Source organism: Hypanus sabinus, chromosome 15, assembly GCF_030144855.1.
Source record: "Hypanus sabinus isolate sHypSab1 chromosome 15, sHypSab1.hap1, whole genome shotgun sequence".
Lineage (NCBI taxonomy): Eukaryota > Metazoa > Chordata > Chondrichthyes > Myliobatiformes > Dasyatidae > Hypanus > Hypanus sabinus.
Window position 1 is genome coordinate 36,018,884 of NC_082720.1, and position 22,328 is coordinate 36,041,211.

General features: G+C 43.0%; 1 protein-coding gene across 1 annotated transcript in view; it reads right to left on the minus strand.

Annotated features, from left to right (window-relative positions):
- Positions 1–17,075: 17,075 nt before the first annotated feature.
- LOC132405213 (E3 ubiquitin-protein ligase TRIM8-like) overlaps positions 17,076–22,328 on the minus strand; it is a 43,392-nt gene continuing 38,139 nt past the window's right edge. The window contains exons 10-12 of the mRNA XM_059989903.1: positions 22,157–22,232; positions 19,251–19,309; positions 17,076–17,392 (exon numbers count right to left, since the gene is read on the minus strand). Of these exons, the coding sequence (XP_059845886.1) occupies positions 17,274–17,392; positions 19,251–19,309; positions 22,157–22,232 (254 nt within the window). The 3' untranslated portion in view covers positions 17,076–17,273. The remainder of the gene's footprint in view (positions 17,393–19,250; positions 19,310–22,156; positions 22,233–22,328) is intronic.

The following is a 22,328-nucleotide window of genomic DNA, read 5'->3' on the forward strand; positions in this document are numbered from 1 at the left end:
ATTCCTGACAGGGTATGTAGGAAGTCTGTCTAGACAGAGTACCTTCTGCTTCTGGTACTATGCAATGAACCTGGTCAGCTGACTCATTTCTCAGTGGGTGTGCATTTCAGAGACAGTGACCACAACTCCCTGACTTTTAGCATAGCCTTGGAGAGGGATATGAGCAGATCGTATGAAAAAGTATTTAATTCAGGGAAAGGGAATTCTAATGCCACTGGAGAGGAAATTGGGAGTATAAATTGAGAACAGATGAATTCAGGGAAATGCACAACAGAAATGTGAAGGTTGTTAAGGTGCACCTTCATGGGGTTCTGGATAGGTTTGTCCCATTGAGGCACGGAAAGCAGGTAATTTAGGTGTAGGAAGTAAGAATCAGACAGGGATTTAGAGAGCTACAAGGTAGCCAGGAAGGAGCTTAATAATGGACTAGAAGGAGGCGTGCAAAGCCCTTGGTGAGTAGGATTAAGAAAAACGCCAAGGCATTCTACAGGTATGAAAGAACAGGTGGGTGACTTGAATGAGGGTGGAACTGATCAGGGATAGAGGAAACATGTGCCTGGAGTTGAAGGAGGTAGGGGAAGTCCTTAATGAACACTTTCTTTAATAGCAAGAGGGAATTTGTAGTTTGTGAGGTGTTACAAATGTGCCACAACTCTGAGGGGCCGAAGGGTACAAAGTAGCCCCCTCCTTTGTGAGAATCGCAAGATCGCTATTAATCCGGGTCTGGGACCCAGGAAATGAGAGAGAGACATGCAGGATCCACAAGGGTTTGGAATGTGGGTCTTGGCCTCAGCGATACAAAGCCACGGATAACGGCCATTGTCTCTTAGAGACGGAATTGTGTATTGAGTACTGTACTATTCATTGAAGCCCTCAGGGAATGACCAAAGTGGGCTGGTTGAGGGATTGCATCATCCCAACCTGATTGACATCTGAGACCCCGTGAGTAAGGATAATAGAGTGTCTGGGGAACAACCCCTTCAGACACACCAGGAGAAACGTATGAGACTGGTGGAGACTTGTGTGTGTCCATCCTTGCCCGGGTGACAAGTCTTCAACAGAACTGCCTCGCTAAAGGACGAATACGGATCAAGATCGATGAAAAGAAAAGTCAGCAAGTTTCAAAAATCTGTCTCTCTCTCCAACCAAAAAGCTGCAGCCTGAATGAACTGAATGACTTTTATATTTCCATCGGACAATACATTATCCCCTAGACAACAATAGAGCTTATTTCTTATTGATTATTATTATGCCCACACTTTTAGATTTAGTATTGACAACGTATATTATCTGTATGTTTGCATTGATATTATTTTTGTGTATTTTTACTAATAAATACTGTTAAAAGTAGTACCATCAGACTTCAATGGACCTCTCTATCTTTGCTGGTAAGTGACCCAGTTACGGGGTTCATAACAGAGGACAATGTAAAACAGACAGGTATACTAGGAAAACTTGACAATAAGAAAAAGGAAGTGCTGGAACTTTCAAAAAAACATTAGAATAGATAAATCCCTGGGGCCAGATTGGATATACCCCAGGTTGTTACAGTAAGCGAGGGAAGAGTTTGCTGTGCCTTTTGTGAGGATTGAGTCCTCACTGGCCAGAGATGACACAGTGTTTGGTGATGGCCCCCAAGTGCAGAGGGAGAAAGACTGGAGCGGATGAATAGTTCACTGAATTTCAATAAAAACTGTGCAGAACAAAAAGAAAATTAATGAACACTAATCCATCAGGGCTGTTAACTAAAATTCTCAACTGAAAGCTAAAGCTGGCTCTGTGACTCAGAGACAGTAATTAAGTACTAAATAAATACCACTCCTTTACAACATCATTCTAAGCGGGAGCCTTCTATCCTGGAATGAGGACAAAGTGAGCAGGAAGCGTTAACATTGCTGTACTTTGGTCCTCTCAACATTAATGAAACATGAGGAAAGGAGTTAAATATAACTGCAATGAAACACTAATTGTCTGGAATGTGCTTACTCTTAGGTATGATTGTGAACCCTGTTCAGCTAGCCGCATGTGCAACAGAGTCGTCATCGTGATCACAAGAGTAGTACCAAATGATTGGAGAGTGATGAACGTTACTGCTTTGTTCCATAAAAGGAGTAGGGATGACCCTGGAAATACAAGACCAGTGAGTGTTATTTTAGTGGTGGGAAAATTGCTGCAGAATGTTCTTAGGAACTGGATTCACAAGCATTTGGAGAAGCAAGGTCTGAATAGGGATAGTCAGCATGGCTTTGTCAGGGTAGGTCACATCTCATGTGTCTGATTGAATTCGTTGAGTATGTGACAAACACATTGATGAAGGTAGAGTGGTTAATGTACTGTATACAGTTTTCTGTAAAGTGTTTGATAATGTTCCTCATGGTAGGCTCATTCAGCATGTCAGGAGATATGAGATCCAGGGAAACTTGGGTGTGAGGATTCAAAATTGGCTTGCCATAGAAGGCAGAGAGTGGTTGTAGATGGAGCATAGTCTGCCTGGAGGTTGGTGACTAGTGGTGTTCCACAAGGATCTGCAATAGTTTCCCTGCTCTTTGCAATTTTTATAAATGACATGGATGAGGAAATGAAAGGTGTAAGTAATGTAAGTTTACTGATGATACAAAGATTGGAGGTGTTGTGGATAGAGTAGAAGATCGTCCATTGATAGAATGCAGAGCTGAGCTGAGAAGTGGCGGGTAGAGTTCAACATAGAAAAGTCTGAAGTGGATTCACTTTGGAAGGTCAGACTTGAAGACAGAATATAGAGTTAATGGCAGGATTCCTAGTAGCGTGGAAGAACAGAAGGATCTAGGGGTCCACGTCCTTAGAACCCCCAAGGTTGTCACACAAGTTGATGAGGTGTTAAGAAGGCTTATGGTGTGTTGGCTTTTAAAAGTTCAACAGCCATGAGGTATTATTGCAGCTCTATGAAATCCTGATTAGACCACACTAGGAATATTGTATTGAGTTCTGGTCTCCTCATTATGGGAAGGATGTAGAGATTTTAGAGAGAGTGCAGAGGAGATTTACCAGGATGTTACCTGGACTGGAGAGCAGTTCCTATGAGGACTGGTTTTGAGAGAGTTCCTCTCCTCCTTTGGAGTGAAGGCGGATAAGAAATGATTTGGTAGAGGTGTATAAGGTGATAAGAGGCATAGATTGAGTGGACAGCCAGAGACATTTTCCCTGGGTGGAAATGGCTGAAATGAGGGGGTATCATTTTAAGGTGATTGGAGGAAAATATTTAGGGGACATCAGAGGTAGATATTTTTTGCCGAAAGTGTTGGATGTACGGAACATGTTGCAAGGGGTGGTGGTGGAGGCAGATAAATTAGAGACATTTTAAGAGGTTCTTATGTAGGCACATGGACGATGGTAAAATGGAGAGGCTATATGGGAAAGAAAGGTTAGATTGATCTTAGAGTACATTAAAAGGTCAGTGCAGCATCATGGGCTGAAGGGCCTTTACTCTGCTATAATGCTCATAGTTCTATGAAAACTTGTTTTTCCATTACATAAGCAGGGATAAGCAGATCACGTTGTGCTTCTCAGCAACATTCTTGAGCTGAATGTAATGTTACATAAAAATGCTGGAGGAACTCAGCAGTTTGGGCAGCATCTATAGAGTGGACATTTTGAGCTGAGACCCTTCATCAGGACTGGGAAGGAAGAGATAAAAAGCCAGAATAAGAAAGCGGGGAAGGGGGATGTGTACAAGATAGAAGATGATAGGTGAAGCCAGGTAGGTGGAGAGGGGAACAAAGTAAGAATCTAGGAGGTGATTGGTTGAAATGGTAAAGGGCTGAAGAAGGAGGAATGAATCTGATAGAGGTGGAGAGTGGACCATGGGAGAAAGGAAAGGAGGAGAGACCCCAGGAAAAGGTGGTAGGCGAGTGTGAAGAATTAAGAAGGGAGCAAGAGTGGGGAATTGAAGAATAGGGAATGGGAGGGCGAAAAATTACCAGGTTAAAGAAATCGATGTTCATGCCGTCAGGTTAGAGGTTACCCTGACAGAATATTGCCATCAGATTGGAGGCTACTACTGGTAATTTCTTCCCCTTCCCTTTCCCTCTTCTTCCATTCCCCAGTTTGTCTCCCCTCTTACCTCTTCTCTTCTCCTCACCTTCTTATCACCTCTCGCTGGGGATTCTACTTCTTCCCTTTCTCCCATGGTTCACTCTCGTCTCTGATCAGAACACTTATTACCCTTTCAACCTATCACTTCCCAACCTCATTTCATCCTGCCTCCACCACCCACCTGGCTTAGAAAATTCAATTCTTTTACACTTATTCCTACCTCCCATTGGAGTAAGATGCCAAAATAAGAAGAAGGGGGTAGAGATACTCGCTGTGGTGGGATGCAATTTAACAGCAACGTTCTGGGCCATTGCACCCCAGCGGTCTAATGTGAACTGGGGGCCGTGGATGGAAGAAATATCAAATGGAGTGGCGAACCGAGCAGTCCTGGTATTGATGAATGCCCAAGCTATATCTGTATCCATCGCTGATGTTGAAGGGTCAAGCTCTGGCCACCTGGTGGTACGGGCTACCGTGGTGGGGGGGAGGGGTTGGAGACGGCTAATCAGCTTTTCTGAAGCCGTCTCACCTGGATGCGAGAGGTTAATGAATGGAGTTAATCAAGTAGGCCTCCAGTTTGCAGGTAGTATGGAGCGAGGGAGACCAGTTGAGACATTGCGCAGGAAAAAAACTCCTGCTTCCCCAAAACTGACATCAGCCAACCACAGACCCGTGACTACTGCCCTCCTGTAATCCTGGATCTCTGGGTCAGTAGGGTGATCAGCTGCCATGCCGGCACACTCAATCCCAATGTGTGTGGCATTAATGGTGGGCCATGAGAGGCAATCAGCCACAGTATTATTTTCCCCTTCCGTGATAAAAATTGAAATGTAGGCCAGGAGGTGTTGTTGCCATGAAGACCAAGTGTCAGACCTTCCCCATGCATGCACAAGGGGTTTGCGTTCAGCGAACGCTGTGAAATGGTGACCCTCTATAAGATAATGAAAATGGTGGACAGCCTGATAGAGAACAAGAGGCCCGTGATTAAACATGCTGTACTTCCTCCTGGGCGGAGCGAAGCTGCCGGCTAAAGGTGGCAAGCGGCTGCCACAGGCCTCCAACCAACTGTTCAAACACAGCACCCACAGTATTGTTTGAGGCGTCAGTAGTGATGGCTATAGGTGTGTTGGGGAGTGGGTGAATTCGAAAGAGCCCATTAGATGTCATTAATTGCTCTGGAAATGTTCACGAACCAATCAAGAATGTGATTGGAGGCACTGCCTTTCAGGGCACTTTTCAAGGGAGGCAGCCACAGCTTGTGGAATGAAGCAGTGACAGAACTTCACCATACCCAAAAACTCTTGTAGTGCTTTGGTAGTGCAGGGCACTGGGAAGATTATAATAGTGAGGACTTCTGATGGGAGGTTTGTTGGGCCTTCAGCAGAAATGCAGTGGTTGAGAAAATCAATCGTAGACAACCTGAACTGGCATATGGCAGAGTTAGTAATCAGCCCATGTTGGCCTAAATGCTTGAAAAGTGTGCAGGGATGTGGTAAGTGTTCAGTTTTGGATATGCTGGTGGTAAGCATGTCTCTCAGGTAAACAAAAAGAAAATCTAAGTCTTTTAAGACAGAGTCCATTAGTCACTGGAAAGTCTGGCTGTATTTTTCAGCCCAAACTGTTTGCACAAAAACTCAAAGAGGCCAAATGGGGTTTATAACAGCAGTTTTAGGAATGTTCCCAGGCACACAGGTACCTGATGATAGTCTCTGACTAAGTCTACTTTACAAAAAGTTAGTTTTGCAGCTAAACATGCCAAAAAGACCTCCGGGATGTCTTTAAGGAGGGTAAACTCTCGCAGGGCAGCAGGCCCCAGTGGAGTTCCTGGTAAGGCTCTGAACGAGTGTGCTAGCCAACTGGCTGGAGTATTTGAGGACACTTACAACTTTTCATTGCCACAATTGGAAGCCTTAATGACGATCAGGCAGTAGCACTTTCATCCATGGTGATGAAATGCTTTGAAAGGTTTGTCATGGCTAGAATGTAAGCTTGAGCATGTAGATATTAAGAAAGAGGATGTGCTGGAGCTTTTGGAAAGCATCAAGTTGGATAACTCACTGGGATTGGATGAGACGTACCCCAGGCTAATGTGGGAGGCGAGGGAGGAGATTGCTGAGCCTCTGGCAATGATCTTTGCATCATCAATGGGGATGGAAGAGGTTCCAAAGAGTCGGCAGATTGTGGATATTGTTTCCTTATTTAAGAAAGGGAGTAGAGATAAACCAGGAAATTACAGACCAGTGAGTCTTACTTCAATGGTTGATAAATTGATGAAGAAAATCCTGAGAAACAGGATTTATGAAGATTTGGAGAGGCGTAATATGATTAGGAATAATCAGCTTGGCTTTGTCAAAGGCGGGTTGTGCCTTACAAGCCTGATTAAATTTCTTGAGGATGTGACTAAGCACGTTGATGAAGGTACAGCAGTAGACATAGTGTATATGGATTTTAGCAAGGCATTTGACAAAGCACTCCATGCAAGGCTTATTGAGAAAGTAAGGAGGCATGGGATCCAAGGGGACATTGCTTTGTGGATCCAGAATTGGCTTGCCCACAGAAGGCAAAGAGTGGTTGTAGATGGGTCACATTCTGCATTGAGGTCGGTGACCAGTGGTGTACCTCAGGGATCTTTTCTGGGACCCCTTCTCTTTGTGATTTTTATAAATGACCTGGATGAGGAAGTGGAGGGATGGGTTAGTAAATTTGCTGATGACACAAAGGTTGGAGGTGTTGTGGATAGTGTGGAGCGCAGTCAGAGGTTACCCTGGGACATTGACAGGATGCAAAAAACTGGGCTGCGAAGTGGCAGATGGTGTTCAACTCAGATAAGTGTGAGGTGGTTCATTTTGGTAGGTCAAATATGATGGTAAGATATAGTATTAATGGTAAGACTCTTGGCAGTGTGGTGGATCAGAGGAATCTTGGGGTCTGAGTCCATAGGACATTCAAAGCTGCAGTGCTGGTTGACTCTGTGGTTAAGGCGGCATACAGTGCATTGGCCTTCATCAATCGTGGGTTTGAGTTTAGGAGCTGAGAGTTAATGTTACAGCTATATAGGACCCTGGTCAGACCCCACTTGGAGTACTGTGCTCAGTTCTGGTCGCCTCACTACAGGAAGGATGTGGAAGCCATAGAAAGGGTGCGGAGGAGATTTACAAGGATATTGCCTGGATTGGGAGCAAGCCTTATGAGAATAGATCGAGTGAACTTGGTCTTTTCTCCTTGGAGCGACGGAGGATGAGAGGTGACCTGATAGAGGTATATATGATGATAAGATGCATTGATCCTGTGGGTAGCCAGAGCTCTACTTTTCCAGGGCTGAAATGGCGAGCATGAGAGGGCACAGTTTTAAGGTGCTTGGAAGTAGGTACAGAGGAGATGTCAGGGTTAAGTTCTTTTACGCAAAGAGTGGTGAGTGCGTGGAAGGTGCTGCCAGCGGTGGTGGTAGAGGCGAATACAATAGGGTGTTTTAAGAGACTCCTGGATAGGTACATGGATCTTAGAAAATAGAGAGCTATGGGTAACTCTAGGTAATTTCTAAGGTAAAGGCATGTTCCTCACAGCTTTGTGGGCCAAAGGGCCTGTATTGTGCTGTAGGTTTTCTATGTTTCTAACATCTCCTCCTCGCTGACAATCAACACTGGTGCAACTCAGGGGTGTGTGCTTAGTCAACTGCTATATTCCCTCTATACCCATGACTGTGTGGCCAGGCATAACTCAAATACCGTCTATAAATTTGCTGATGATACAACCATTGTTGGTAGAATCTCATATGGGGATGAGAGTGCATCCCCGCTAGTTAAGTGCTGTCACAACAACAATCTTGCACCCAATATCAGTAAGACCAAAGAGCTGATCATGGACTTCAGGAAGAGTAAGACAAGGGAACACAAATCAATCCACAAAGAGAAAACAGAAGTGGAGTGGGTGAGCAACTTCAAGTTCCTGGATGCCAAGATTGCTGAGGATCTAACCTGGTCCTAACACATCAATGTAGCTGTGGTGAACTACATATACCTGTCTGGACACGCCCCCTGCTGACTGCTCCTGTGGCTCCTCCCACAGACCCCGGTATAAAGGCGATTGAGGCCTAAGCCCGGCCCTCAGTCTCCAGGATGCAGTATGGTGGTCAACTACTGCTTGTTCTTTCTTCCAGTCAATAAAAGCCAATATCTCGCCTTCACATCTCAGGAAGAGTTATTGATGGTGCATCAGTAGCTATGAAGAAGGGAAGACAGTGGCTACATTTCATTATGAGTTTAAAGAGATTTGGTTTGTCAACTAAAACACTAAAAAAAACTTCTATATATACTGTAGATACTTCATTGATGCCAAAAGAAGTTACAATGTCACAGTAGCATTATAAGTGCACAGATATACAAATATTAGAAGAGAAGTAAGAAAGAATAAAAAATAAACTAACTTAAATAGTCTAACGGGAGGGGGGTCATCTTTGACTCATTATAGAGCGCAAAGGCAAGGAGTAATAATGACACGGAGAGCATTCTTACAGGCTTCATCACTGTCTGCTGTGAGGCTACTGTACAAAAGAAGCTACAGAAAGTTGTAAAAGTAGTCAACTCCATCTTGGGTAGCATCCTCTGTAGTATCCAAGACGTCTTCAAGGAGGGTGCCTCGGAAAGGTGACATCCATTATTAAGGACCCCCATCACCCAGGACATGCCCTCTTCTCACTGTTAACATCAGGGAGGAGGTACAGCAACCTGAGCCATACTCAGCAAATCAGGAACAGCTTCTTCCCCTCTGCCATCTGATTCCAAAATCCATGAACACTACCTCACTTTTAAATATATATATATATATATATATTTGTTTTTGCACTATTTTTAATCTATTCAATAACTGACCGCTATTTATTTATTTATTTATTTTCTTTCCATATTTATTATGTATTGAACTGCTGCAGCTAAGTTAACAAATTTCACCATACATGCAAGTGATAATCAACCTGGTTCTGAAAAGTCTTGAATGTATGGGAGCGGGTCTCATTAAAGGTGGCAGTAAATGGATGGCTATCACCATTGGCCTTAGAGACCATGAGCAGGGGTGAAGCCCAAGGGCTAGTTGACGTACATATAGTGCCTAGCACCTCCACTTCAGCCTTCACACTGGCCAGCTTTTCAAAGTCCAGTCTACGTGCACAGGTATGGACTGGCAAGCCAGTTGTGGAAATGAGCTCAGCCTCATGCTTTGAACTGGAAAATGTGGGCTTGGTGAGGTTTGGGAATTCACCCATCAAGCAAATGAATTCAAATTTGGTGGTGCATGCACTACAGAGTTGTTGTGGGGAACTTACTGGGGTTCCAGGATAACGACCCCAAGTCCTTTACATCCACAAACCAGCACTTCTTAAGATCTACTAAAAGTCCTTCGGCACTCAGGAAATCTTCACCAAGCTAAGGTCTAGCAACTGTAGCCGAGACAAAGTCCTGTGTGTAGCGTCGCCCACTGAAGCAGAGTGCCACGCACCGTGTCCCGTAAGTTTGGATCCTGCTGCCGTTGGCGGCCTCTAGTGAGGGTCCATTGCTCCCTACCTTGCGGATGATGCAGGCAGCACACTCACAGGCAGCTTTACCTTGTAAGGGTGTCTGTAATGGACAACAGATGACTCTGGTAGCTGGAACCCATGCTGCTTCCATACCTCCGATGTCCCAATGCACTGGCACTGTCAAGGTTGCATGGTAGTTGGCACTTCCTGGCATTCGTTCCAAAGAATGTGCAGTAAAAACAGACTCGGCGTTGTCTAGTTTGAAACTGCAGGTGTGAGTCTGCAGGGGGCTTTGCTGACAGAGCTTATTGAGACAGGGAACGGAGGAGGAACAATGCATCTCTCTCTGGCTGAGTATAAAGTATTGGCCATTTTAGTCCTTCAGGATGCATTAGTGAGGACTGTGCAAACTTGATCGGATATTTGTTGCATGAAGCATTCTTTAAAAATAAAACAAGGATGGCGATTGCCTAGAAGGGATGGCATGTGGTTCATTAGCTCTGAAGGCCTAGCGTCACCCAGGCCGGGCAGGGAGAGCAACTGTTTGGCATCCTCAGACTCAGAAGGTAATAAGTAATTTTCAGGATGACATATTTATAACTTGCAGGAAGGTCTTCCGGTGGACTCACCACAATGGCTACAGTGGAACTACTTGGTGATACTATGACATAGTAAAAGGTGTGAGGTTATCCACTTTGGGAGTAAGAACAGGAAGGCAGATTATTATCTGAACGGTGTAGAGTTGGGTAAGGGAGAAATGCAAAGAGATCTAGGAGTCCTTGTTCATCAGTCACTGAAGGTGAATGAGCAAGTGCAGCAGGCAGTGAAGAAGGCTAATGGAATGTTGGCCTTTATTACAAAGGGAATTGAGTACAAGAGCAAAGAAATCCTCTTGCATTTGTACAGAGCCCTGGTGAGACCACACCTGGAGTATTGTGTACAATTTTGGTCTCCAGGGTTAAGGAAGGACATCCTGGCTGTAGAGGAAGTGCAGCGTAGATTCACGAGGTTAATTCCTGGGATGTCTGGACTGTCTTACGCAGAGAGGTTAGAGAGACTGGGCTTGTACACGCTGGAATTAAGGAGATTGAGAGGGGATCTGATTGAAACATATAAGATTATTAGGGGATTGGACAAGATAGAGGCAGGAAATATGTTCCAGATGCTGGGAGAGTCCAGTACCAGAGGGCATGGTTTGAGAATAAGGGGTTGGTCATCTAGGTCAGAGTTAAGGAAAAACTTCTTCTCCCAGAGAGTTGTGGGGTGGGGGGTGGGGGGGTCTGGAATGCACTGCCTCGGAAGGTAGTGGAGGCCAATTCCCTGGATACTTTCAAGAAGGAGCTAGATAGGTATCTTATGGATAAGGGAATCAAGGGATGTGGGGACAAGGCAGGAACTGGGTATTGATAGGAATTGATCAGCCATGATCTCAGAATGATGGTGCAGGCTTGAAAGGCTGAATGGTCTACTTCTGCACCTATTGTCTATTGTCTTTTGTTATTGTCCATGATGATTTTTCGCAACGTAAACTGGGCTTCAGCCTGTGCAAACTGTGCAATAGTGTGTTGCTCCTAAAACTCTGGCAGCTTCAAAGCGACTGCATTGGTCAACAAGTCGTTAAGTAACTCTGAAATTGTGAGACAGCGTGGCGTCACCAATGTAGGATTTTGTGAATGAAACGTGCGAGAGTTGCTCTGTGTGCCTCACAAAAGCCGCAGCCCTTTACTTCCATTACGAACAATTAAAAAGCAGTTGCCGTATACTTAGCAATACACAGAAAGTGCTGGAGGAACTCAGCAGGCCAGGCAGCGACAGAGAGTAAATGGACGATGTTTCTTGACTCAAAACATTGACTGCTTACATATTTCTATAGATGCTGCCTGGCCTGCTGAGTTCCTCCAGCATCTTGTGTGTTGCTGCAGATTTTCTCATTTCTGTTGCCAATGTCATTATGTCTGGCACCATCTCTTAAAGTGAACACATCTCCATGCTGGTGTTTGTGAATTATGCAGAATAGAACAGTTTCTATTATGAAGAGTATGTGTCATCTGTAAGACAGTGGAAGAAAGGGTGCTGCTCTGGTTTAAAAGTTCGACTAAGGAAGTGAGGCTTTTGACTTCTAATACCAACCATCTTGCTGGCAAAGGAAAGTATCCAGTAAATAAAGTCGAAGATCTCAGTGCTGGATTACTGTACCAGAGGGACACGAGGACCTGGTGTCTTTATTGTTTGAAGGAGTCTAGGATGTCCCTGACATTCTGGCCACAGCGATACAGCTTGATGGCTTTACAATTCACTACCAAGACAAGACTGCTGAGTCTTTCAGAGGCAGAGGCAACTCCTTTATGATCAACTCCTTGTGGTGTACAAATATTACAGGGCTGTTCTAGTGCTGCTCAACCAACCTGGAATATCTCACAAACAAGTGCCGGCCATTTTATCTGCCCTGGGAGATTTTGATGATCATCTTGATAGCGGTGTAGTTCCCTCCTCAGGCCATTGTCAAACAGGCTCTAGACAAACTGAATGGCATGAAACAGAGAATCCCGATGCCCTCCTCATCGTTTTGTGGGATTTTAACCAGGCCAGCTTCAAGAAGTCCAAAATTATTACTACCAACAAATCACTTGTGGAACCAGAGGAACCACACACTGGACTACTGTTACTTCACTATCAAGCATGTTCACTGTGCTATCCCGCACCCACACTTTGGAAGGTCTGATCACCTGCCTGTGTTGTGGTTACTTGAAATGACGAGGAGACGCAGACAATTCTTCGAGAAGTTTAAACCTTTATTTGCAAACAAAGGCTGAGGCAATCAATGAACCTGTCACCGAAAGCCCACCGAGCTCCGGTGTACAGCATTCGTTATAGTAATTTCTTATCTCAGTTACATTTCGGTTTCATCAGCATACCCAATCAATTTATAATTGCATATCATCTATATATTAACTAATCAATCGCTCTTGCCTAGCTCTCGGTGCGTCACCAGTATTTCTCACCCATTCGCATTGGGGCCCTATTCCTGGCCAAGGTTATTTTTTCCAGACAACCTCCCTCACATTACATTCCTGCTCGCACCATCCTGCCCGCCACCGTTATCTCGTACTAAACAAAGGCTGAGTGTAAAACATGGGGTACATCTCAGCTAATAGTGCTGCTAGCTAAACAGGTGTTCTTTAACTGCCACAGTATGTAGCTAAGAGAATACAAGGTATCGAGTAAAACAATACATAGCAAAATGTGTCTAGTAAAATAATATATAGTAATATTCAGTACCTAGAAGTGATTACATAGTATAGTAAATAGCTAGTACATAGTGATTATATTACAGGTACATATAATGATTATGTCAGGTATATTTCTCAATACCTGTGCTTCTACTCCCTGAGCACAGGCAGAGACTGAAGACTGCAGCACTAGCAGTGAGGACCAAGAAGGTGTGGTCAAGGGAGGCATAGGATCACTTACAGGGCTGCTTTGAATTGGTGGACTGGACTGTATTCAGGGATTAATCTTTGAGTCTGAATGAGTACATAAGTCTTTAAGTACAGCAAAGCTGTCACTGACTTCATTTTGTCCTGTGGGGATGTGTGTGTGTGTGTGTGTGTGTGTGTGTGTGTGTGTGTGTGTGTGTGTGTGTGTGTGTGTGTGTGTGTGTGTGTGTGTGTGTGTGTGTGTGTGTGTGTGTGTGTGTGTGTGTGTGTACGAGAACATACAGTACATTCCCAAATCAAAAGCAGTGGATGAACCAGGATGTTCATGGTCTGCTGAGGGCTAAATCTGTAGCATTCAAGTCTGGTGATCCAGGACTATACAAGAAAACCAGGAACGACTTATAGAGGGCTCTATCAGGAGCAAAGGAATAATCCTGAATGAAGTTGGAGGTGTAATCGATTACATGTTAACTCTGGCAGAGTTAGCAGGCCATTACTTCCTATAAAGTGGAATCTAACATTATGAATGGTGGTGATGCTTCACTCCCAGATGAGCCCGACTCCCTTTATGCTCATTTTGAGAGGGAGAATAAAGCTATAGCATTGAAGATTCTTACAGCATCCAGTGACCTTGTGATCTTTGTCTCGGAGGCCGATGTTAGACTGTCTTTCAAAAGAGTGAACTTTTGCAAGGTGATAGGCCCTGATGGAGCACCTGCTAGGGCTCGGAAAACCTGTGCCAACCAACTGGGCGGGGGTGTTCAAAGACATTTTGAAACTCTCATTGCGATAGTCAGAAGTTCCCAGCTGCTTCAAGAGGGCCACAAACACCTGTCTCATCAAGGACCAAGACCCACTGCAATTTGGCTATCGCCACAATAGGTCTACGGTGGGTGCAACTCATTGGCTCTTCACACAGCCTTGGTTCACATGAACAATACTAACAGGATGCCGTTTATTGACTACAGCTCAGTGTTTAACATAATCATTCCTACTGTTCTAACCAAAAAGATCTAAAGGTTGGGCCTCTGTATCTCCCTTTGCAACTGGATTCTTGACTTCCTAACCAGAAGATCAGAATCTGTGTGGATCAGGAATAAAATCTCCCCCTCACCGACAATCAACACTGGAGCACCTCAGGTATGTGTGCTTATCCCAATGCTCTACTCTCTGTACATCCATGACTGCATCGCTAGGCATAGCTCAAATCCCATCTATAAATACGCTGACGACACAACCATTGTTGGCAGAATTTCAGACGGTGATGAGAGGGCATACAGGAACAAGATGTACCAACTAGTTGAGTGTTGTCACAGCAACAACCTTGCATTCATTATCAGTAAGACCAATGATTGTGAACTTCAGAAAGGCTAAGACAAGGGAACACACACCAGTCCTCATCTGATGGATCAGAAGTGCAAAGGGTGGGCAATTTCAAGCTCCTGGGTGTCAACATCTCTGAGGATCTATTCTGGCTCCAACGTATCATTGCAGATACAAGGAAGGCATGACAGGAACTATATTTCATTAGGAGTTTGAGGTGATTTGGTATTGTCACCTAAAACACTCACAAATTTCTACAAGTACCATTGAGACAATTCTAACTGGCTGCATAACCATCTGGAAATGTGGGGTGGGGGCGAGTGTCTGCTGCACAGGATTGAAATAAGCAGCAGAAAGTTGTGAACTTTGTCAGCTCCATCATGGGCACTAGCTTCCATAGTATCCAGGGCATCTTCCTCAAACAGGCACCATCCATCATTAAGGACCCCCATCACTCAGCACAAGTCCTGTTCCCATAGTTACCGTCAGGGTGAAGGGACAGGAGCCTGAAGGCACACACAAAATGATTGAGGACAAGTTTCTTCCCCTCCGCCATCCGATTTCTGAATGGACATTGAATCCATAAACACTACCTCACTACTTTTTTTTCGCATGACTTATTTAATTTAGCTTTTTAATACATGTATGCACTTGTTTAATTCAGTTTTTTCTATCATTATGTATTGATTGTACTGTTGCTGCAAAGACAACGGATTTCATGACAATATGCCAGTGATTCTGATTCGACTGTCACACACTATGCTACTCTGCCGTCCTCTAGTGGGCTCTTTTAAAAATGACTTGTGAGTTTCTTTTAAAAGCGGCACAACAGATATAGATAGAGTCATAGAGTCAGAAGCACGACAGCATACAAACCGACCCTTAGGCCCAACTAGTCCATGCCAAACAATTACTTTGCTCAGTTCCATCAACCCACACTTGGACCATAGCCCTCCATACCCATCCCGTCCATGTACTTATCCAAATTTCTCTTCAATGTTGAAATTGAAACCACATCCACTGGCTATTCATTCCACACTCTCGCTGTCTTCAGGGTGAAGAAGCTCCTCCTCAGAGGTCCCCTAAACATTTCATTTTCACCCTTAAGTATGATTGCATTTATCCTATTGTTATTTCTCATCATTTTGATATCTCTACCAAATTTCCCTTCATTCTCCTATACTTCAAGGAATAAAGTCCTAACATATTCAACTTTTCCCTGTAATTCAGCTTCTCATATCCTGGCAATATCTTTATAAATTTTCTCTTTACTCTTTCAAACTTATGTCTTTCCTGTAGTTAGGTGATCAGAACTGCGCACAATACTCCAAATTAGGCCTCACCAACTATATACACAACCGCAACATTACATCCCAAAGTCTGTACTCAATACTTTGATTTAAGGTCATGTGCCAAAATCTCTCTTTACAACTGACCCTATCTACTTGTGATGCCACTTTCAATGAATTATAGTTCTGTATTTCCAGATCCTTCTGTTCTACCACACTCTTCAATGTCCCATAGTTCACTGTAAGACCATCCTGCAAGGACTTTGTAGACACAGAAACTTGGGATTCTCCTTTGCCTTCTCTGCCAGAGCAACTCTTGCCTTCTTTTAGCCTTTCTTTACATATTATCTTGCATTTCTTATACTCCTCAATATCCTCATTTTTTCCTAGCTGCCTATACACCTCATTCTTCTTCTTAACCAGGGCCTCAATATCTCTCAAAAAACAAGGTTCCCTAAATCTGTTATCCTTACCTTTTATTTTGACAGGAACATACAAACTCTGTAGTTCCAAAATTTCAATTTTTAAGGCCTCTCACTTAACAAGCATCCCTTTGCCAGAAAACAACCCATCCCAATCCACACTTTCCAGATATGTATGTAGGGAAAAGTTAGTATCTGTAGGATCTGAGATTAGACAATTTTCTGGACTCCATTCTTAACAATAACTTAAAAATAACACCACAATGTATCTTAAAATAAGTCATTTTCAGTAACTGAAATTCCATTGTTCGGGGGATCTGAGCAGATCACCTGGAAGATTATAAAATTGTCCAAAAGCAATTCAAAGTATTGTCAGCACAATAGATTCTGCAGATACTGGAAATACAAGGCAACACACACAAAATGCTGGAAAATTCAGCAGGCCAGGTAGCATCCATGGAAATGAACAGTCGATATTTTGGGCCGAGACCCTTCTTCAGGACTGGAAAGGAAGGAGGAAGACAGCAGAATAAAAGTGTGAGGGTGGGGGGGGGAAAGAAAGATAGCTAGGCAAAGGGTGAAGCCAGGTGAGTGGGGAAGGCAAAGGGCTGTAGATAAGGAATCTGACAGGAGAGGAGAGTGGACCATAGATGAAAGGGAAGGAGGACGGGCACCAGAAGGAGTTGATAGGCAGGTGAAAAGAGGTAAGAGGCCAGAGTGCAGAATAGAAGATGAATGGAAAGGCAGGGAATTTTTTTTTAAGTAGAAGGAGAAATTGAAATTCATGCCATCAGATTGAGGGTTTCAAGGAGTACACCTCTGATGTCCTGGAAAGGGAAGCATCATCCTGGGAATGTGGGAATGGATATAGTGGAGATGAAGGAACTGAGAAAAGGAAATAGTATTTTTTTAACTGGAGACTGGATGGGGAGAGGTATAGTCAAACACCTGTTGTTTAAATTACCATCAGCAGAGGTTTATTGGTGTTTTGTGTTATTCAATTTTAAACAAATAGCAATAGAGATGGTTGGAAGCATTTGGTAAAATATGTATAGTTGAAGTGGTTTCCAGAACATTAACGACAGATGAAAATTAATTCTGGAGTACCAATCCATGTGCAAAATAATTGTCTTTCTGCGCTGTGAGGAAGTATACAGCTGAATTTGGTTCACTTGGAGGAAATAGTTCTCTTTCCTGCTTTTCATGGTTGGTTTTATCTTTACTATATAGATTTTGTAGTAACTTTGTCTCTTCGTTTTCTCATATACAAAACGTTCATGTACTCGTCATGCTGTGAGCCTTCCATCACGTAAGGCGTTTCACCACCTTCCTCTTCAATCTCTGTTTTAATGGAAAGGATTCAAAATTAAAGCACATGCAAACTTCTCAGATATGCAAAGAAATTCTGAGTGAGTAGTGTAAGCTGTTTGACAGTGACTGATTTCTGTTTCTTTGACTTGCGTCTAGTAAATACAGCAATGGAGTGCATATTTTACACTGTAAGGACATGTTTACAGTTCAGTTCACCCATGAAATCCTGCAGGCTGGCCTGTTATCCTTACCAAACCTTAGCCCACCCGCAAACAAAGCATATATTGTATGCGCAACAAGGAAATTTCATTTAACTGGCTGATTAATTGCTTCCACAAACTACATCAAACATTTATTTTAAAAATCTATTAAACAAAGTAAACACTGAAAAAAATTCAGTGTTAAAAAATCATGAATGCAATGCAAAATTTATTACTAAAAGGTCAGGATTGTATTAAATATGTATGTTTGACTTACTTATTTCCAAATTTGTTAACAGGGCTCCATATAATTTCAAGTGCAAACATGGAAGGATAATTATTTTCTTTTATAAAGCAGGGAAGAGAGGGGGAAGGGAGGAGGGAGAGAGAGGGGAGTGGGAGGAGGGAGAGATGGGGAGAGAGGGGAGGAGAGTGAAGGGTGAAAGAAAAGGGGGAGAGGGAATGGAGTGGAGATAAAGGAGAGGGGGAGGAGAGAAGGGAGGAAGAGGAGGGAGAGAAGTGAAGGGTAGGGATGGGGAGAGAGGAAGGGGGTAGTGTAGAGAGGTTGGAGGGATAGAGAGAAGTGGGAGGGAAGAGGAGAGAGAGGATAGGAGTGGAAATAGAGGGTTGGAGTCGGTGATGGGGAGGGATGGAGAAGAAATAGGGAAGGTGAAGAGAGGCTGGACTGAGAGAAGGGAGGATAGTGAAAGGGAGAGAGAGGGTGGGAGTGGGGGAGAGAAGGGTGGAAGAGTGGGGGAGAGGGGAGTGGTGTAGAGGGGCGGGGAGAGAGGTTGGAAGGAGAGAGAAGGGGAGGGATGGGGAGTGCTAGAGAAGGGGAGGGAGAGTGTGGGAATGGAGGACAGAGGGTTGGAGTAGGGGAGGGAGCTTGAGTGTAGGGGGAGAGGGTGGGCGTGGGAGATGGATTTTTTTCAGGTCTCACATTATGGACAAAGTGATTAAGATCACAGGTAGGTTTGGATGAGAACTCAGAATTTCTTAAAGTAAAGATCGATTAGGTTTTGTGGTGTCTCTAGGAGATCATTCAACAATTCTAAGGCTTTTTGTTGGCATTACTATGCTCAGTGCTCACTCTTCTCATGAATATTATGAATTCCCAAATAATTGCTCTGGTTAATTTGAACCGAAACTTGTAAAGTGTAATTTCAGAACTAAAATTAATGTAGAATTGAAAAACAATGATTTCTGTATCTACTTTCTCATATTTTCTACCTCTCAGCATTAAACAGCCAAGCTTCTTTGTCCATTTGGCCCTCAAAGGATAATTGTGATCAATGGGTTTTACAACAACTTTATAAATTCATAGTCACTCTGATGACACCCCAGGGTATTTCAGGATGATGTTATGAGAGAGTGGTACACAGTGGATTTACAGCCATCATTTATTGCATTATTGATTTTCAATTTAACTGTGACAACAAAGGACAGCCTTAAATATTTTAGCAACACTTTTTCACCACAACAGATGGCAAGCTAAGGAGTTTACATCTCCCCATGCCGTGTGTCGCAGACTAAACTCTCAGAGCTTCAGTTTTAGGCAGTTTTGACTATTCTCAGCCATATGGTAGTGTTTCATTCATAAGCAAAAACAACTTCACTGGTTTTGACCAGAGTTTGAACAAACTAACGTACTTGGGAGCCCTAGTAAAGAGGAGTTTTCACAAGAATACCTGTATAATACATTAAGTTCTCTGGAATAGAGGCATTGGATTCACTGTCTTCACTAATCCTGTATTTAAAACAATTCAATCATATTAGAAACTTAAATATTGACTTTATAATACAGCTATATATATTTTTGTCATAAAGTACACATAGGCTCTGAATCACTAATTCAGAGGCCAACTTCAGTTAAGGGTTCAATTTGGAGTTGATTGTGAAGGAAAGACCCTAAAGAGGGTAAAAGGAAGGAGGTGCACAGAGAAGTCAAACCAGGAACACAATAAAAATATTTGTAAAAATACAATGAATACTTTGATAACCACCTGCCAGCACTTAAATGCTTACTATAATCAATGGGGAAATATAATTCCTTCAGAAAGGATGTGTTGTCATTGGAGAGAGTCCAGAGGAGGTTTGTGAGGTTGATTCTGGGAATGAAGGGGTTAACATATGAGGAGTTTTTGGCAGCTTTGGGCCTGTACTCACTACATTTTAGAAGAATGCTTGGAGATCTTATTGAAACCTATCAAACATTGAAAGGACTAGATAGGGTGGATGTGGAGAGGATATTTCCTATGGTGGTGATATCCAGAACTGGAGGGTACAGGTTCAAAATTGAGGGGTGACCTTTTAGAACAGAGGTAAGGAGGAATTATTTTAGCCAGAGAGTAGTGAATCAGTGGAATGCTCTGTCACAGACTGCAGTGGAGGCCATGTCCGTGGGCATATTTAAGGTGGAAGATGATCATTTCCCGGGTGGGTATCAAAGAATTTGGCGGGAAGACCATATGATGGAATGGCGGAGAAGACTTGATGGGGTGAATGGCCTAATTCTGCTCCTATGTCTTATAGTCTTATAATGCCACAGCCCCCTCAATTTAACCTGGAAGTTACTTTAACTCACATCTTTGCTTGCAGACTATGAAATAGCTCACCTGGAGTTCAATAAAATTTTAAAATTTTCATGAGGAGAAAACACTGAAGGTTATTGGAGGTAGGAAAATGTAAATTTCAACGGCATGGTGGATTTATTATGTCAGCCTCCAATCATGAATATTTCCACACGTTGCTGATATACAATCCTTTCCCATTGGCATAAGTAATGTAAGTGAGCAAGGCAGAACGTGAGAATCCATAAAAATCATTTTGTCCTGATGGTCTGTGGCTGATCAGTAATACGCATTATTCCCAGCATTGCTAATGCTATTTTTGCATGGAAAAAATGAATGAATCAACTTCAGGCAAATAATATTTCATGATATATTTGTGCACAGTTGACTGTGTGGGTGGGATGCAAGTTTGGTCTGGATATGAACTTTCTGGCCAGTGGCAGTTAGTTAGCAGTATATAGTGATGATGTTCCTGTAAACTCCAGTTTTTGCAAACACGAGGAAATCTGCAGATGCTGGAAGTTCAATCACACACACAAAATGCTGGTGGAACGTAGCAGGCCAGGCCTCCCCTTCTTACCCATCCCTGATTTATTTGTTCCCCCCTTTTTTTTCTCTCTCTGCCCATCACTCTTTGCCTATTCTCCATCTCCCCCTGGTGCTCCCCTCCCCCGTTCTTTCTCCCTAGGCCTCCAGTCCCATGATCCTCCAGTTCTGTATCCCTTTTGCCAATCACCTTTCCAACTCTCAGCTTCACCCCACCCCCTCCGGTCTTCTATCATTTCGGATTTCCCCCTCCCTCTCCTACTTTCAAATCTCTTACTATCTTTTCCTTTCAGTTAGTCCTGACGAAGGGTCTTGGCCCGAAACGTCAACAGTGCTTCTTCCTATAGATGCTGCCTGGCCTGCTGTGTTCCACCAGCATTTTGTGTGTGTTGCAGTTTTTGCGAGCTCTGTTCCTTATAGTATGGGTATTCTGGGGCTATGAGCAATTACTATGCTCTTCTAACCTTCTAACAAAACGAAAAACAAGGTGGTAAGGAAACCCACCTGACCTGTTTTCAATGATAAGGAGTTCAGGATTTGATAGTACCAAAATAGAACATAGAATTGTTGATGATGAAACAACATTTGTTTTCATTTGAAGTTAGAAAGCTATTTGTAAGTCTTTAAAGGGTATGAAAAACACGCCGTATTATCCTTTCTTTGCAAACAGGTACGTTTCTTTCTCTGTGCTGACCCCGTCACCAAAGAACCCCCTTGCATCCTTCTGTGATATACTTGATGTATCTGTCTGACACAAAGCAGGAGTGTGCGGGAAGCTTATTCCCTGCCAATGAACACTTCATAGAGGCTTCTAAGGAACTTCATCCATTTACCTGAAAATATGTCTCCACAAAACAATGTCTGGCTACAATCCCTATGGACTCTGATAAACCATCATATGCTGAGCTCATTCCAAACTTTTGATTATTACCATCAATAAGGGGAAAAAAACACTAGTGTATCGGAACAGCTCCATAGTTCCTTTGTAAATCACACAACATACTGACTTGGACATAAATCATTCTATCTTCATCAACGTTAGGTCAAAATCCTTGAACTCAGTTACAATCAGCAATGGGAACCACCTTCACCTTTACAATGAACCTAAAAAGAAGTCACCAACAATCACTCAAATAGACTAGGATGTGAAATAAATATCACTTCTTGCCAATGTTCTTGCTGTGAAAATTCATGTGACAAATGCTGTGAAGTTCCTATCTCAGTGCATTGTAAATAATTCTATTTCATCAAAATATTATAGGCCCAGAACATGGCCCAGAACGTGTTTAAGTATATGAGCAGCAGTAAGATCATTTTATTCCATATTTTACAGCTTATAAATGTAGCAGGCTTCAGCCACATAATTGCTTACCCTTCCTCGTATAAAAGTATCTCATTCGACAAGAAAAGTGTGAAAATTGTAATTACTCATTGACTTTTATATACAGTAATTTAATTAACTGTCATTTTTAACTTACATGTGTTCTGTTAAATAATCCTCTTCATAGTAGTCATCAAATTGATATGTCTCCTCCATTACCTCCTGTGACATAGCTTACATAAAAAGATTTTAAAATGGTTCACATATTCATATACTAATAGTATAGGAACTTATTCTTTCTACCATTGTTATAACATTTTTAATTCACT